The sequence below is a fragment of the Neomonachus schauinslandi genome, chromosome 4 (assembly GCF_002201575.2).
Source record: "Neomonachus schauinslandi chromosome 4, ASM220157v2, whole genome shotgun sequence".
Taxonomy (NCBI): Eukaryota; Metazoa; Chordata; class Mammalia; order Carnivora; family Phocidae; genus Neomonachus; species Neomonachus schauinslandi.
In genome coordinates, this window is record NC_058406.1 from 186,750,390 (window position 1) to 186,765,113 (window position 14,724).

The window sequence follows — 14,724 nt, forward strand, 5'->3', positions numbered from 1 at the left end:
GAAAATAAAATATTTCTTTATTTCCAAATAGAGGACTATTTTCTGTATTTGTGTTAATGGTTTACATTATAATTGTATGGTGATTGGAGAAACTACTTTGTATGATTTCTGTTTTGTCTTTTGATAATGTAATTATACAAGATTGATTTAAAAAAAAAGCTTTTATTTATTTATTTGACAGAGAGAGACCCAGCGAGAGAGGGAACACAAGCAGGGGGAGTGAGAGAGGGAGAAGCAGGCTTCCCGCCAAGCAGGAGCCTGATGTGGCGCTTGATCCCAGGACGCTGGGGTCATGACCTGAGCCGAAGGCAGGCGCTTAACGACTGAGCCACCCAGGCACCCCACAAGATTGATTTTTTTTAAGATTTCAGGGCTCTCCATGTTCCACGGTTTTGCTTCAACCCTTACGTCGTCTTACAATTCAGGTGGATCTCTGGGAACAGCATATATTGGGTCTTCAAAAACTATTCAAACTTTAATCTTTAATTGGAGCATTAAATCCATTTACATTTAATAAATTATGAAGATATACTTGGGTTTTAATCCTCCATATTACTATGATTTTTTATGGTCTATCCCGATGCATCTATGTTCCTTTCTTCTTTTCTCTCTTTGCCTCCTTTCTTAGTGATTTTGTGTATTTTTTTCATCCTTCCCTTTACCAGTTTGGAAGTGGAGATTCCCTTTGGAGGTGTGCAATGCTGATCTAGAGAAAGCACAGACACACGAAGGTGTCACGGGCTGGAGAGGCCTTGCCCAAGGCGGTGCCCGGGGGCCCCCCACCCCACCCCCTGCAGGCTCTGCAGCTGTGCTGGGCTCAGCACTTAGCTCTGTGTTTTGAATTTCAAGTCTCCCTCTACAAAATTGTCTCCCACAAGACACACTTACTAATCTTCTTACAAAATCAGTGTTCATTTAGATTTACCACTTATTCACCAGTATTTTCCTCATTCCTGGATCCTTCCCTTCCAAGTGGTATCCTTTTCCTTCTGGCTGAAGAATACTTCCTACACTTTCTTTTAGTGCAAGTATGCGGTAAGAAACTCTCGGTTTTGTTTCTCTGACAATGGTTTTCTTTCAACTTTATTTTGGTACTTTTGCTGCACAGAGAACTCTAGGTTGTCATCTACTTTCTTCTGCTTCCTAGTTGCTGTCAAGAATTCAGGGGTTATTCTCAGTGTCACTCCTTAGTAGGTGATCTTTTTCTCTAGCTCATTAAAAGATGACAAGGACTGGGGAGAGGAGGTGCAGGGCCTGCCCAGCCTGGGCCGAGACCACCACAGGAGGAGGCCAGAGCCGGGGCAGGATCCCTCCACCTCCCAGGCCAGCAGGTGCAGGCAGCAGAGCCAGCAGCCTGGGAGGGGCAGGCGAGGGGGCAAGGGCCAGACACACCCATTCCCTCCCCAGAGAGAGATCCCCTCCCTGCGGGGACTCGCAAACCAAGGCCAGAACACAGAGCTGACTTTGGCTACTGAGATGGGGGGTGGGGTGTCACCCGGGCACCTGACGCTGAGGTCAGGGAGTCTGGGCTCCTGACGACTGTGTGCCTGGCCCCTTACTGCAGCCAGGCAGGTTGCCAGGGCAGGGCGAGAGTCTGGGGCTCTTTTGGCCCACCCCTCCCCGCCCCTCCCCGCCCTACCTGCCTTCCTCCGGGCTGCAGGAAATGGAAACTTAGAGCTCTGGGCTCCTCCTCCCACCCCTCCGCCCCTTCTCACCCAGCCCTACCCCACCTCCTGCTGCTCCCACAGGCGGCCTGCACCCGCCCAGCCCCCAGCCTCTCCCCTCCCCAGAGAGGGGAAGCAGGAACCAGGGAGGCCACCAGCCTCTGAGCCCAGCCCTTAAGGACCTGCCCTCCCACCCAGAGCAGAGGGAGTGCAGAGCCCGAGGGTCACCCACCCAGTAGTGCAAGTGGCTTCAAGCCCGCAGCCTCAGGGGGGCTTCTGAAAACGGATAAGCATTACCATCTCTAAGTGCAGATGTAGGAAGGGTAGTAAGAGATGAACAGCCCCTGGGAAACAGTAGGTGCTAGAGATGCAAGCCTAAGAGACTACTAGCAGGAAGGAAGCATGGGGTCCACAGGTGTCCTGCCACTGCCCCAGCGTCAAGTCCAAGTACCTGACCAGGGCTCTCAAGTTTCAGGCCCACTTGTGCAACTTCCTCTGCCCAACCCACCACGGCCCACAGGTCTCACCTCGCCAGTCTGAGCCATGCTAGCGAGCTCGCTTGATCTATGCTGAGTGAACAGCACGGTTAATGCATTCTACCCGGGGACTCAGAGCCCCGAGGGGAATTGTCTGTGACAACACCTGCCAGTGTATCTGGGGGACATTCTGATTTCTAGCTCCTTGAATTCTTTTTCTTTAAAAAAAAAAATCTTTTTTAAGTGATCTCTACACCCAACTGGGGCTCGAACTTCCAACTCTAAGATCAAGAGTTGCCCACTCCACAGAGCCAACCAGGTGCCCCTTCTTTTGTTTTTAATGCTGGCCTGACCCATTCAGGCGAATCACATGCTCACTGCCCACTGAATCTCAATCAGGCTGCTCTGATGTGCTTCTGGATCCTTCTACAAGGAACTGGTTGGGCTTGGGTCTCCTTCCTCTTATCACCCTACTGGGGCAGATCCCTCCTGCCCCGCTTATTTGGGGGCCATCCCTTCCTTGGGCGCAATCACTGCGTAGTCACCTGGCTGTGTGTATTGGCTGGCTGTCCCCCTTTGGTGGCCGTGACAATGACATTTCCATGCTTCCGTGCCCATGCCTGATCTCAGGGATTCCCTGGAGATGGGCCAGGATCCTGAGCCCCACACTGACCACTGTCCCACCCTGCTGGACAGTGTTCTGTGGTCGCTGGACACAGGCACACCGGAGCTTCTGGCCAGCCCAGGACAACCTGGGTGTGCGGGCGTGGGGGGGGGCAGGGAAGCTGAAGGGACTGCACTTCGCCAAGTCTCTGTCCTGCTATTTCTCTGCTTGGTCACAGTGATTCATGCCCTGTAGTTCCCCTTGCGTCTGTGTAAACCAGAGCTTGTTTTCTGCTCCAGGGGGAGGCAAGACAATTCACCGTTCTGAGTTCCTCCTAGGCCCCAAACACCTGGTAGCACCTGGAAGAACGGGATCCCAAACACGTTCCAGGACACGAGCCTCCAACAAACCTGGGCCGATGCTGGCATCAACACCCCCACCCTCAGCGAATCTCGGACTAACACCCACTGTTCACCTGACACTCGCCTTTGATGGGACTCTACCCTGGATTCCTGAAGGAACAGTAGCCCGGACCCTTTCTAATAGGAACCCCCAACCCGAAGGGACAGGGAGTCTCCCAGACGCTCCATCCACTATACTCTAGCCCTTGCACTCGTCAGTAAACTTTGCTCTCATTTCCTCCTGGCTCCCATCTCATTTCTAGCCTGCATGAAGCCATGGACCCTCTTGGCAGGTCCTTCGGGGCCCCCTCTGGGTCCTCAGACGCGGCCTGCCAGCATCAAGTGGACGCCGACCTGTCCCACCTTCCCAGAGCGCCCTGAGGTGCCGCGGCCTCCGCTGCGCCCCCAGTGGGATCAGAGAAGCCCTGGGCTGCGAACACAGAGCCTTTCCCCGGCAGCGGCCCCTGCAGATGGCTTCCCTGGCCACCACAGACACAACGTGGCTTGCAGAGCAGAAGTGGGCTCAGGGCAGGGGTCTCACTCACCCGCTCACCGGGCCCCTGCCTGCCCAACCAGGGTTTCCTGTGCCCACCTCAGCCCGACGGCCCCCAGCATCCCATTCTCAAATCCCAGAGAGCCGGGCGCTGGTGCCCGTCCCACGTGCATGCTCCTGCAGGCTCCTCGCCTTCTCCCTGTCCAAACCCATTCCTCCCTCTGGAGGGTGCTGCCTCCCTCCCAGAAGCAGACTGGCCGCCCTCCCTGCTCCCGGTCCTGCCTTGTCCTGCCTTTGTCCTGCCTGAGGACGAACTTCCCACGTGGCCCGGCCTGGTCTGGCATGGGAAAGAGTGCAGGATGCGGGTTAGGGTTAGGGAGGTCCCCTTCTAGGCCTTAGGGCAGCGAGCTGTGGACTCGGGGGAGCCCTCTCCCCGATATGGGCCTCAGGGTGGGGCTGTACCACAGGGGGACCCCCCACGTTAGGCCCCTGCTGGGAGGGGGGCTCCCAAACATGCAGCCAGAGCCAGAGTGTGAAAGGTGGAGAACATGTGTTTATTTGAGGCACCAAAGCAGCAGGCCGACTCCAATGTGGGGGTGGAGGGGGGGTGGTGCCGCAGCTGGGGGGCGGGGGCTGATTCCTGGGTCCAGCGGCCTAAACCCAGACGCACTGGAAGCCCATCTTCTTCCAAAAGGCCACCGTTAAAGTGGGTGAACGTGGGACGCAGAAAGGCGAGAGAGAAGCAGCTTTGTTGTTGGGGCTCGGGTGGCTCAGCCACCGCTAACGTCGGACTCGGGTCTTCGCACCCCCGTCACGGCCCGGCTTTGACAGGGCCGCACACTGCATGCATGCACGGGGGCGCACGCACGCACACACCCGTCCACACAGCTGAGAGGATGCACTCCCCTCTGACAACAGCACGCTGGTCCCCCTGGGACGCAGCGGCACAAAGCACATCTCCCACCCCACCTGGGTACAGACGGAGCAGAGCCTGGGGCGCACGTGCCCCTCCCAGGGTGTCCCCAGGACTCAGTTCTGACTCCGGGCCCTCAGCCCTTCCAACCTGAGGAGGTCACATCCCCGCCCAAGAAGTGAGGTCAGGGGCCGCCTCGGAGGGGAGATGGGGGCGCAAGGGGCAGGCCTGACCGTGGGCACCGACGGCGGAGAGCGCTGGGATCGAGCAGGGTGAAGAGTCAGAGGAAGAGGCTTCCACATGGTTTCGGGGGCTGGCGGGGCAGGGGGAGGGGGGGCGCGGGCCTTCCTTCCTGAGCTGGGGGAGTCTGGGCCAGCTGCCGGGCCCCAGCGGTCAGGGCCCGAGCCGCTGCAGGGCAGACAGCAGGCTGAGCAGGAGCCCGAGGCCCAGCACTGCGCCGCTGGCCCGCAATCCCCGGCCAGCGGTGCTGAGGTTGCATAGGAAGCTCTGGCAGCAATAGGTGCCGACGGATGCCACGCCCAGGTTGATGCTGGGGCTGGGGCAGATCGGGGAGCAGCCCTTGTTCAGGGTGTGGCCGAAGTCCACCAGTTTCCCTGCACAGGACAGCAAGGCAGTGAGGGGGGGCGGGGGGGGGCGGCCGCGCGGGGAGGGGCGGCGGCCAGCACTCACCGAGTCCGGCAGAGGCGGACACCGTGACGCAGTAGCTGTCGGAGTCCGCGCAGACGGTCGGCTTCAGGCAGTAGAAGTTACTGTTCTGGTTGGTGCACGAGAAGCACACCAGGGAGTGGGCTGCAGAAGAAGGGGAGATGCTGCAGGTGAGACCTGTCTTGGGCCCTGGGATGCCTTCCAGCGGTGTCCCCTGCCAGTCCCGAGCCAACACCCAACCACCTCCCAATCATTTGCCGATGTTATTCGAGCAATCATCACACTCCAGACCTTGGCCCTGGAGGAGGAGCTCCAGGGACGTCCCAAAGCACAGTAGTAAGTGTGTCAGGGTCAGAACTCAGGCCTCCGCGGGAGCAGCAAGGAGCAGGGACCCGCTTTGCTGGGGGAGAGGACCGTTCAGCCGGCCACAGCAGGTCAGGCAGGAACAGGCCTGAAGGGCCCCTGGGCACCGCTCAGGGGAGTCCAGGAGGAAAGCACAGCTCAGCCAACGGCCCGGGGCCCCAAGGGGCATCTCACCTTGCTCCACACTCAGGAGGGCAGCCAGCAGCATGGGCAGGAAGACCTTCATTCTGGAGGAGACCGGTGTCCGGTCTGGGGCCTCACAAAGCCAAAGATACTGCTCCTGCTTAGAGAACAACTCGGTGGGGGACCGGGCTGCCCACTGGGAGGAGGGGCCAGGGCCTCAGGCCCTGGGAGCTGCGCTGCCCCCATTTGATAGATGGAGGGGCAGGCGGGAGGGGGGGCGCCTATCCCTGGCAGAAGCACAGCCAGCACACAGAGGGTCTTCCTGCCCCATTCCCACCTACCCCTCAGTGTGCCCACTCCTTCTAGTTGAGACCCGTCCCCCAGCCTGTGGTGCTTGCTGCTGGGGCCAGATGAGGGAGCTCATGAAAGATCTCAGGATCACACAGAAAGGGAGGCCAAGAGAGTGGCCCCTGCTGGTGGTGCTGGGGGTGGGGGGAGAGTGGCCAGGAATATTAGCTGGCCTGCATCCAGGACTTTCCATGAGCCAGCTCCATTCCTGACATGAGGGACTCGGGCTGGGCTGGGTGCCGAGCGCCCACCTCCAGCAGTTTTCTATGTTTCTCCCTATGTTATTCAAAGCTGACGACAGCGAACCTATAAATATCTGCTATTCCCCCATCTCGTGCCTGAAAAAGAGGTTCAGCGAGTCTCAGCTACGTAGATAGGAGTCTATGGGGGCTGCCTGGTGCCCTCCACCAGGACCCTCTCCTGGGCAGAGACCAGTGGCAGTGGGTGGAGAAAGCACAGGGAGGGGAGCAGCTGGGGTTTTGGTTCCCTGTTGGGCAGGAGGCATGGTGTGGGAGGAGCAGTCTGGTGCCTTCTTCGGCTGGGGACGCCATGGGTGTGGGAAGGGCATTCTGGGCCTGGGGAGCAGGTCCCAGGCACTGGGAAGAAGAATGCCAGGGAGACAACAGGCTTCCCTGGCCCAGTTCTAGGCCTGGGATGACATCCTGGGGTCGGGGGTAGGAGCTGCAGATGCCCAAGAGTAGTGCCAAGCCCAGCTCCAGATCCAGGTAGTTCAGGGAGAAAGGAGCCTTAGTTTCCTCTTCTGTAAAGTGAGGTTTGGGCCTGGAGAAACTGAGCTGTTCTCAAGGAAGCTCTGGAATGCACAGCCACCGGTCACAGCCCGTATCCCCACTGTCCCCTGCCAGGCCCCCAACCAAACAGGCCCCACTGGGCTGAGTCGGGGCACTGGCTGGAGTGGATGGACATGAGCAGGGTCAGGCCAAGGGGCCCCGAGGGGAACCAGTGGGGCTCGGGGACAGTGCCATCTGGGACCCAGACTGCCCACTCCTCCCCCAGGCTCGCAGGGCTGATTTCTGACAAGGCCAGGCATCCAGTGACTGGGGGCCACTACAGAGGTAGGAGCTAGTCCTTGTCCCCGAAGATCGAAGATCGGAAGGAGCCAGATGGCTCAGTAGGGGGGTAGGGAGTGGGGGGGGGCGCTGGGGGTGGAGGCTCCTAGGCACCTCATATGCTTGCATAATCTTTGGCAAACAAGGAGCTTTCACCCCTTCCCAGAGTAGGCTCCAGTCCCCAGGGTGGTCCACCAGGAAGGGCACTCAATTCTTCCCATCCTGCTGCCCCGCCAAGATCCCAGGCCCCTTCTTAAATCAGCAACGATGCCCCTCGCCAATCCCCACGGGAGAGGTGAAGGGGAACCTAGAGTCGGGTGATGGGCCCCAAGCCTGCGCGGCTCTGGGTCACCCAGCCAGGGAGGGCGCCTGGTGTTGGTCTGCGCCCGCTCCAGCCCCGATCTCGGGAAATATTCGGAAGGGCCGGGAGGGCTGGGGGATGGGAGTGGAGGCTCAGCCCCCAAGCGCCAAGCCCACCCGTAAGCCCGGACTCCCAGCCTCCTCCAGTCCCTCCCGCGTCTTTCCCGGCACCCTGCTCGCCCCGCCTCCGTCCTGCCCGGTGCCAAAGGGGTCGTCCCCGCTCCCCCAGCCCCGGTCCGGGCCCCGCCGACTCACGCGGGGCAGACGCAGGTCCACGGCCTCGCCGAGCTACCCAAGTCTGGAGCCCAAGCGCACGACACCCCGGGACTCCCGGCAGCCGGCAGCCGCGGCGGGCGGGGGACCGCAGGCGGAGTCGGCGCTCGTGCTGGCGAGGGGAGCAGGGGCGAGCTCGGGGCGCAGGGGCGGGCGGGGCGGAGTCGGCGCTCCCGCGGGCGGGGGAGGAAGCAGGGGCGGAGTCGGGGCTCCCGCGGGCGGGCGCGGGGTTGGCGTTCCTGGGCGCGGGGGCGGGGGCAGACTCCGAGTTCCCGGACCGGGCGGGGCTGGCCGGCCCCCACCTCGGACCCCAAGCCCTGCCCCAGGGAGGTGTCGCTGGCCCGTCCGGCCGGTCCTTCTGGTCCCCACGCGGGGCGCGCGTCATCGCAGGGCAGCCGGGCGACGTGTGGCGAGCGTGTGGGGGCGGGGACGGGGGCCCACCGGTAGCCGGCCGCGCTCAGGGAGGGCTCGCGTCCCTTCTGCCGAGTGCGGTGGAAGCGTTTCAGACCCCTGGGCCGGGGCCGGTTGGGGGCGGGGAGGAGGCCGGGAGCTTGCCTCTAGCTCCCCCGTGGGCCTAGGCTCCTGGCCTCGCCTCGGGGCCGAGGCCTTAGCCCTCCCGTGGGTGGGGGAGGAAGGTCGCAGGGGGCAGTGGTTGTGGGCCACAGGGATCTCCAGCGAGACATCCATCTTTGCTGGTTCTGGATCCCTTTTTGCTCTGGGCGCAGGGGTTGCCTCTTATGGGGCTGCCCCCACCTGGGCCAAGACACTCAGCCAGGATGCTCCCAGGCCTCCAGCTCACTCTGCTGCTAGAAGATCCTTTCACAAAGCCGGCCTCATGTGACCCTCCCAGCGCAGAGCCTAGAAGCCTGCTAGGATAAAGCTAGCATCCTTAGCCTGACAGCAAAGCCTTTCGTGCGTTCTCTCAATAGGTATTCCCTGGCTGGACCTGCACCATCCACTCTGGGCAGGGAGGCCTGGCTCTGGCCAGAGAGGGCGGCCTGGCAGGACCCCACGCCCCTGCATCCTGCTTCTCATTGGCCAGGATGGGAGACCAATTGCAGCCAGGGGAGCGGGAGGTAATGGGCTTGCCGGCAGGCCGGGCTGCCTGGCCCTTCCATCCCCCTCTCATTTGGTGGTTTCCCCTCCTTCTGCAGAGACTTTGGCGCAGTTTGCCGAGTCTCAGCCACCTGCTTGTTTTGGAAATGCACTTCACAGTTCACAGCCACACTTCCTGTGAGGAGCTGTGGCACCTGACCTTTTCTCTCAGGCTTTCTGGTGGCACCTGTGGGTGAGGGTGGTGGAGGGCGCAGGGGAGGGGGGTGGGGAGAGAGGCTTCTTAACTATCACAGTTGGGGAGGCCAGGCAAGGGGGAGGGAGTCGAGGCAGAACGGCAGGGTGGCCAGGAGGGAGCTGCATGGGAAGAGGGGCCATTGTAATGGACCAGTCACATGAGAAAGGCCTAGGGGTACATGAGGCGCCATGGGAGTGTGCAGGGGAGTGCGTGAGTGTGTGGTTGGCGTGTATGAGTATGCACGGAAGTGTGTGTGTGTCTTCACAGTTTGGGGATCAGGGTCAGACGTTCCAGTGGTTCTTTGTAACATCCTGATGATGTGGGATGGATCAACTTGGGAAGGCTTTGGGGGCTCTCTCCTTGGAGGCTGAAGGTGAGGCTCTGCACATGTCCCAAGAGGTCCCCAGCCAAGGAGCAGCGATATCTTCTAGGGGTGATGGCCCTGCTGTCCCCGGGGACATGCAGTAGGCCACAGCCCTTGGTTACCCTTTCTGGATCTTACCTTTGGAAGGCAGGGTGGGTGTCTGGGTGGGGCTTCCTCATCCTTTCCCCAGGCAGCACCCTGTTGGTATCTTAGTCTAAGCTTTGGGCTTAGCCTGGAAGGGGGAAATGTGAAGCTCCTTTGGCAAGTGGAGCCCCTTGCTCACCTGCCCAGAAGGGATTTGGATGAATTTTGGTCCCCATAAGAGGCATACATTTTATCTTGGCAGTGCCCATCAGTTTTGGTATGGGCTACTTGCTTGTTGATTCCGTCCAGCAGGTCAGCCCTCGAGGACAGTGCCCAGCACCCAGACCACTTCTGGCTCGTGGTGGGTGCTTAGCAAGTATTTGTGGGTGAAAGCATAAGTGGACTCTGCCCCATTCAAGACAGGACCCTTTGATTCAGAGGGCTCTTGTGATTTTGAACAACCAACTCACAACAAGTCCCCAAGGTCACTGCCACAGAACAGGCGTGAGACTCAAGAAAATGTATCTGAACATGTATGGCAAGCCAGGAGTTTGTGCAATGCCTGATGACATAATCTGTGGGGTCCTTCTGAAAACCAAGGCAGGGAGGCTAGGCTGGCCCGCTCCGTGTGTGAAATGGCCAGGTATGTGTCTACCTGGTGGACTTGTGTCTACAGACAGCCCTGCTTCTGCTTCCCTTTCTCGGGCTTGCCCAGGTCTTTGGGTTTTGTGAACTACCTGCTCATTTCCTGGGTCAGCCCCGCACCCCCACCCCCCCACCCCTGGCCCCCGGCCCAGAATGTTTTTTTCTTTCCCTGCTCCAATATTGCCTCACTGCTTCTGGGGCAGACCCTGTCCTGGGGAGGAGCCAGTGGGTAGGTGGAGGGGGGCACAGCCTTGGTGAAATGTCCTCCCACATGGGCACTCTGTGTGAGCCTGTGCCCCCCCCACCCCCGCAAAGGGCCAGGCCCCAAGTGCAGCGCTGCCCAGGCCCAGTGTCTGCTGCCCCACCTCAGGCTGGCCAGGGAGGTCCAGAAGGCCCTGCGAATAGTGACCAAGCAAGCCAGGGAGTGAAGCGGCGGGACAGTGACCCACCCCTGCCAGTCACTCAGGTGTCTCTTTCCAGCATGGGTCCCCACAGCCCCCTGCTGAGCCCAGAGAGAAGGAAGGCCTGCACAGGTGAGAACCTGGGAGGCTCTTCCTCTTGGCTGCTGCCCTGGGGTGGCGGTGCCCCCCAGCCTGGGGGGGGAGTAGGGTGGGGGGCGGCAGCAGGCAGAGGCTGAGGGTGGCGTGCCTCCACCCAAGGTATGTGCCGACCCGTGCTCTGGCAGCTCTCCCCCGACTCATGCTTCCTGGGGAACTTTCTCCTGGCAGAGACTGCTGGAGTTTGGGTTGCCGGCCCTTTGAATGTGTTGGAGGGGGGGTGCCCATTTGCTGCTGGATGCCTCTCAGTCCTGTCCAGGGTCTGGACCCTGGTGTGTGCACGGTCAAGCTGGTCCAAAACTGGGAGAGATGGGTGCCTGTTGCCCTCACCGTCTGCTGGAAGGGGACACATGGGCTGGAGGAGCTAATAATAGGAGCCCCCCTCAGGGACCTGAGCTAACAGGAGCCTGGCACGGGGTGCTGAGGCTGGAGAGGGGGCTGCGGGGTGCAGGTAGGGCAATTGCCCTCGTCTGGCATTCTAAGAGGGAGGTTCAGCACCCTGCCACGGGAGGTGTCCATGCCTGACCGCGTCTGCCCGTGGGTGGTATTCACAAGCTGCTGGCAGGGGTTCTCGGCCTCCTTGGGCCCCTGGCGCAGTGTCTCTCCCATCTGAAGCTGCCCCCCTCCCGCGTGGCTCGGGGACTCCTACTGCAGGTTTCTGCTTAGGGGTCCTGTGGGGAAGTGTGCAGACCCCCCCTAGCCCTTCTCTCCGGCTGCCCTGTCTCTTGTAGGGCCAGGGAGCCTGGAGCCAGCCACTCTCGGGCTCTAGCTGGATTGGAGGCAAGGCCTTGTCTGGCAGTGGGGGTTCAGTGTGCAAGGAGAGCAGCCCAAAAGGCTGGTGGCTGCTGGTGAGGCCACACTGTGGGGCTCTGTATCCCTGCCTTACCTCTCTGGGCACAGCTCCACGTCTCCAAGTGGAGCCTCAGCATGCTCCCCTCAGGCTGGCCCCCGCTTCGCCCAGAGAACAGTCCAAAGTGCTACTGTGATTTCAGAGCATCTGCTCCAGCCACAGGCTCAGCTCACCCTGTCACATGCTCCCACCTCAGGCCCTTTGCACAGCTGTTTCCAACCCTGGAAGAGGAAGTCCACTCCAGACCTCCTTGGCCTGCACCCTCGCTCCTCTGCTCAAGAACCCATTCAGAGAGATCCCTCCCTCCTGCCCTGGAAGTACCTGGCCCTTCTCCTTGACACAGAATACTGCCTGGCAAGTATTAGATGCTCAGTGAATAATCAGACCAGTACATTTGAATGGAAATACAGCTTGAGAGCTGGTGTTGTGGGATAGAAAGCCACACTTAGAACTTAGAAGCTAAAAAACAAAAAAACAAAACCACCACACTTAGAATTTAGAAGCTAAAAAAAAAAAAAAAGTGTGGGGGCGCCTGGGTGGCTCAGTTGGTTAAATGTCTGCCTTTGGCTCAGGTCCTGATCCCAGGGTCCTGGAATCGAGCCCCACATCCGGCTCCCTGCTCAAGCGGGGTATCTGCTTCTCCCCTGCCCCTCCCCCTACTGCTCCTGCCCTCTTTCTCTCTCTCCCAAATAAATAAATAAAATCTTAAAAAAAAAAAAAACTGTGATATTTGCAAGGATGACACAGCATGGGGAGGGGGGGTTGGTCTGCGGGAGGGAGGGCTGCAGGGAGGTAGCCTGTGGGAAGGGGTACTGGGGCCATAGTCCACCAGCCTCCTTCACATGCAAGACCATAGGCTTCCTACAGACTCAACCTAAGAGCCTCCAGCTGGGTGGAGCTCCTGTGACAGTCAGCGGGACTCTAAGTCAATCGACTCAGACAGGCTCTGAGACGACCCGTTGGAATCCATCACAGTACTTGCTGCAGAGCACGCAAAGACCCCCGACCTACATGACTACATGTAGAACTAGAACGTTCAGGATCTTGCACCTGGGGCTGGGTGCCTGGAGGCTGAACTTTGTTGTTGGTTGATGGAGACACGAGGGCAGGGGCCTCCCTTACAGCCATGCCCATGGAACTCTACCTGAGCACACCAGGAAAAGACACCACCACAAATTTGGCAGAAGGTCCTGCATTGGTCTCAACTAGGCAGTGACCAACCAAGTTCTCAGCCCTCGGGTGGGGTTCTGTCTCCCCTGGGGGGCCTCCTCCACACCCGTGCTGGCCTTGGGAGTTCCCCTCTCCCTCCAGCTTCATGGCTGGGTCCTGTCCCTGTCAGTGGTGCTGTCTGGGAGCTGGGCTCACAGGAGACCCTTAAGCATGGGTCCGAACACTAGCTCAGAGGACTGCCCGCCTCCCACACTGCCTCCCTTCGAGCCAGCTTCACCCTCCTCCTCCCGCCCATCCTCCCTGCCAGATGTGAGCCCAGCAGGACCCAGGAGCACTGCTCCTGCCCCAGCCTCCCTCTCTGCCCCTCCATCTCCCTTCGCAGGACCCTTCCCTCTTTCCTGACCACTCCCTGTTTCCCTTTAGTCTCCCTAGATTGAGCGGTGCATCTGCTGCAGGCTGTGAGGCTGGGACCAGTCCACCACAGAGGCTGTGGTCAGTCTGGTCCAGCTGGGTCTCCATTTTCCTGGACAATTTGTGGATTCACTCACATGGTCCCAGGACAGACCAGCTTCATCCTTTCCCTGCCGTCCCTGCCCTGGGCCCTGGTCAGGACCCTTCAGGCTGGCCCAGCAGATCTCCCAGACTTGAGGCTTGGGGGTCCTTCCCTCTCACAAGCAAATCTGCTTCAGGCTTCGCAAGCTGTCCCGGGGGTGGGGAAGAGCCCTCCACGGGAACACCTGCTGCGGTCTTGCTGGGTGTGGGACTTGGATCCTAGTGGGGTACTGGCTGGTACCAGGACCCCGTGAACCCTCCCTGAGGCTCTGCCTGGTGGGAGCCTGGGGCCCAGCTAGGTGGGACAGTGAGTGAGGCTCTGAGTTTCTCCAACAGAGCAGTCAGCACAAGCCAGCTCTGGCCCTTTGCCACCCCAACTGAGGGGCAGAAACCAGCCATCTGTGGCCCCTGGGAGCCCAGATGGCTGGAGGCTGGACATGCCTCACTCTAGACTTTGACTTCAGCATGGTTCTAAAAAGCCTCAGACCTGCCTGCAGGCTGCCCATCAGTGGAGGCTTCCTTGGGGCAGAGCTGGCCGGGCTCAGGCTCCATGCCCTGAGCTTGTCTGACTGGCTGTCTTGAGATCCTTGCGGTGCGGGGTCGCTCTGTTGCCGCCCCGTTCAGCCAGCAAGGGTGGCTGCTATGAGCCCCAAGGCCCCTCTCTTACCTTTTGCAGACTAGCTTATTTGTAAAATTTCTACTAGGAAATGCAGAAAACTCACCCCTCAGCATAACAAATGGGAAAGGAGGTGAGCGAGGCTGTTCTCAGAACCCAGACCCCAGGTGGTAAGGATAGAGTATGGCCCCTCCAAGAGAGGACATGTTCCTAGAAGCCCAAATGTGCCACCTCTGCCCCTCTCCTCGCACCCTTTGTCCTCCATCCTTGGTCACAGGGCTCACTGGGTGGCTCCCTACACCCTGCCACCACCCTTGCCCTCCATCCCTCAGGCTGACTCCTCCTTGCTTGGAAGAGAAGGGAAGGCGGGGAGTGGGGGGGGGGCGGAGGAGTGGGGAGTAGGGAGGGGAGGGTGAGAGAGGTGTCAGTCTGGGTGCTCTGGGAAGCAGACCTCAAGGGAGAGTGAGAGCTTCAGGAGAGGGGTCCTCAGGGACTCTGAGAAAGATAAGGGAGGAGGGACCAGGGTGAGGTGGGAGAGCCTTCAGGCCCCTCTCCTCTCCAGGCAGGGCAGGAGGGAGCCCTGGGGGAGGAGCCCGGCGCTGGGGGCAGCTGGGGAGTGCCACTGGCAGGGCTGGTGGGTGTGGGGCAGGATCCTGGGAGCTCCGCCCTGCCGGGGGCGGGAGCGGGACGGGGTGGGGCCTTAGTGTGAAGAGCTGGCTGCCATAGACACCGTCACGCAGGCTCTCTCTTGGTGGGACTACCTTGGATGCCACGAAAGGAAAGGGAAGATGGAAAGCCTTTGAAAACTGGCTTTGCCAGAACAACATTTAATCAGTTGTGTGCC

The 14,724-nt window shown here is 60.1% G+C and overlaps 1 protein-coding gene across 1 annotated transcript; it reads right to left on the minus strand.

Annotated features, from left to right (window-relative positions):
• Window positions 1-4,177: 4,177 nt before the first annotated feature.
• On the minus strand, window positions 4,178-7,914 carry LY6E (lymphocyte antigen 6 family member E). The gene is made up of 4 exons (XM_021688500.1): window positions 7,734-7,914; window positions 5,755-5,860; window positions 5,242-5,361; window positions 4,178-5,165 (listed from the first exon to the last, which is right to left on the minus strand). The coding sequence occupies exons 2-4, from the start codon at window positions 5,804-5,806 to the stop codon at window positions 4,945-4,947; spliced, it is 393 nt and encodes a 130-aa protein (XP_021544175.1). The 5' UTR covers window positions 5,807-5,860; window positions 7,734-7,914; the 3' UTR covers window positions 4,178-4,944.
• Between the last annotated feature and the right edge of the window lie 6,810 nt (window positions 7,915-14,724).

Excerpts from the sequence above, each read along its gene's own strand:
- LY6E (XM_021688500.1), bottom strand. The coding sequence starts at position 5,806 with ATGAAGGTCTTCCTGCCCATGCTGCTGGCTGCCCTCCTGAGTGTGGAG. Across the intron at positions 5,362-5,754 it reads CCTCCTGAGTGTGGAGCAAG|CCCACTCCCTGGTGTGCTTC; the intron begins GTGAGATGCCCC and ends CTTCTTCTGCAG. Across the intron at positions 5,166-5,241 it reads GTCCGCCTCTGCCGGACTCG|GGAAACTGGTGGACTTCGGC; the intron begins GTGAGTGCTGGC and ends TGTCCTGTGCAG.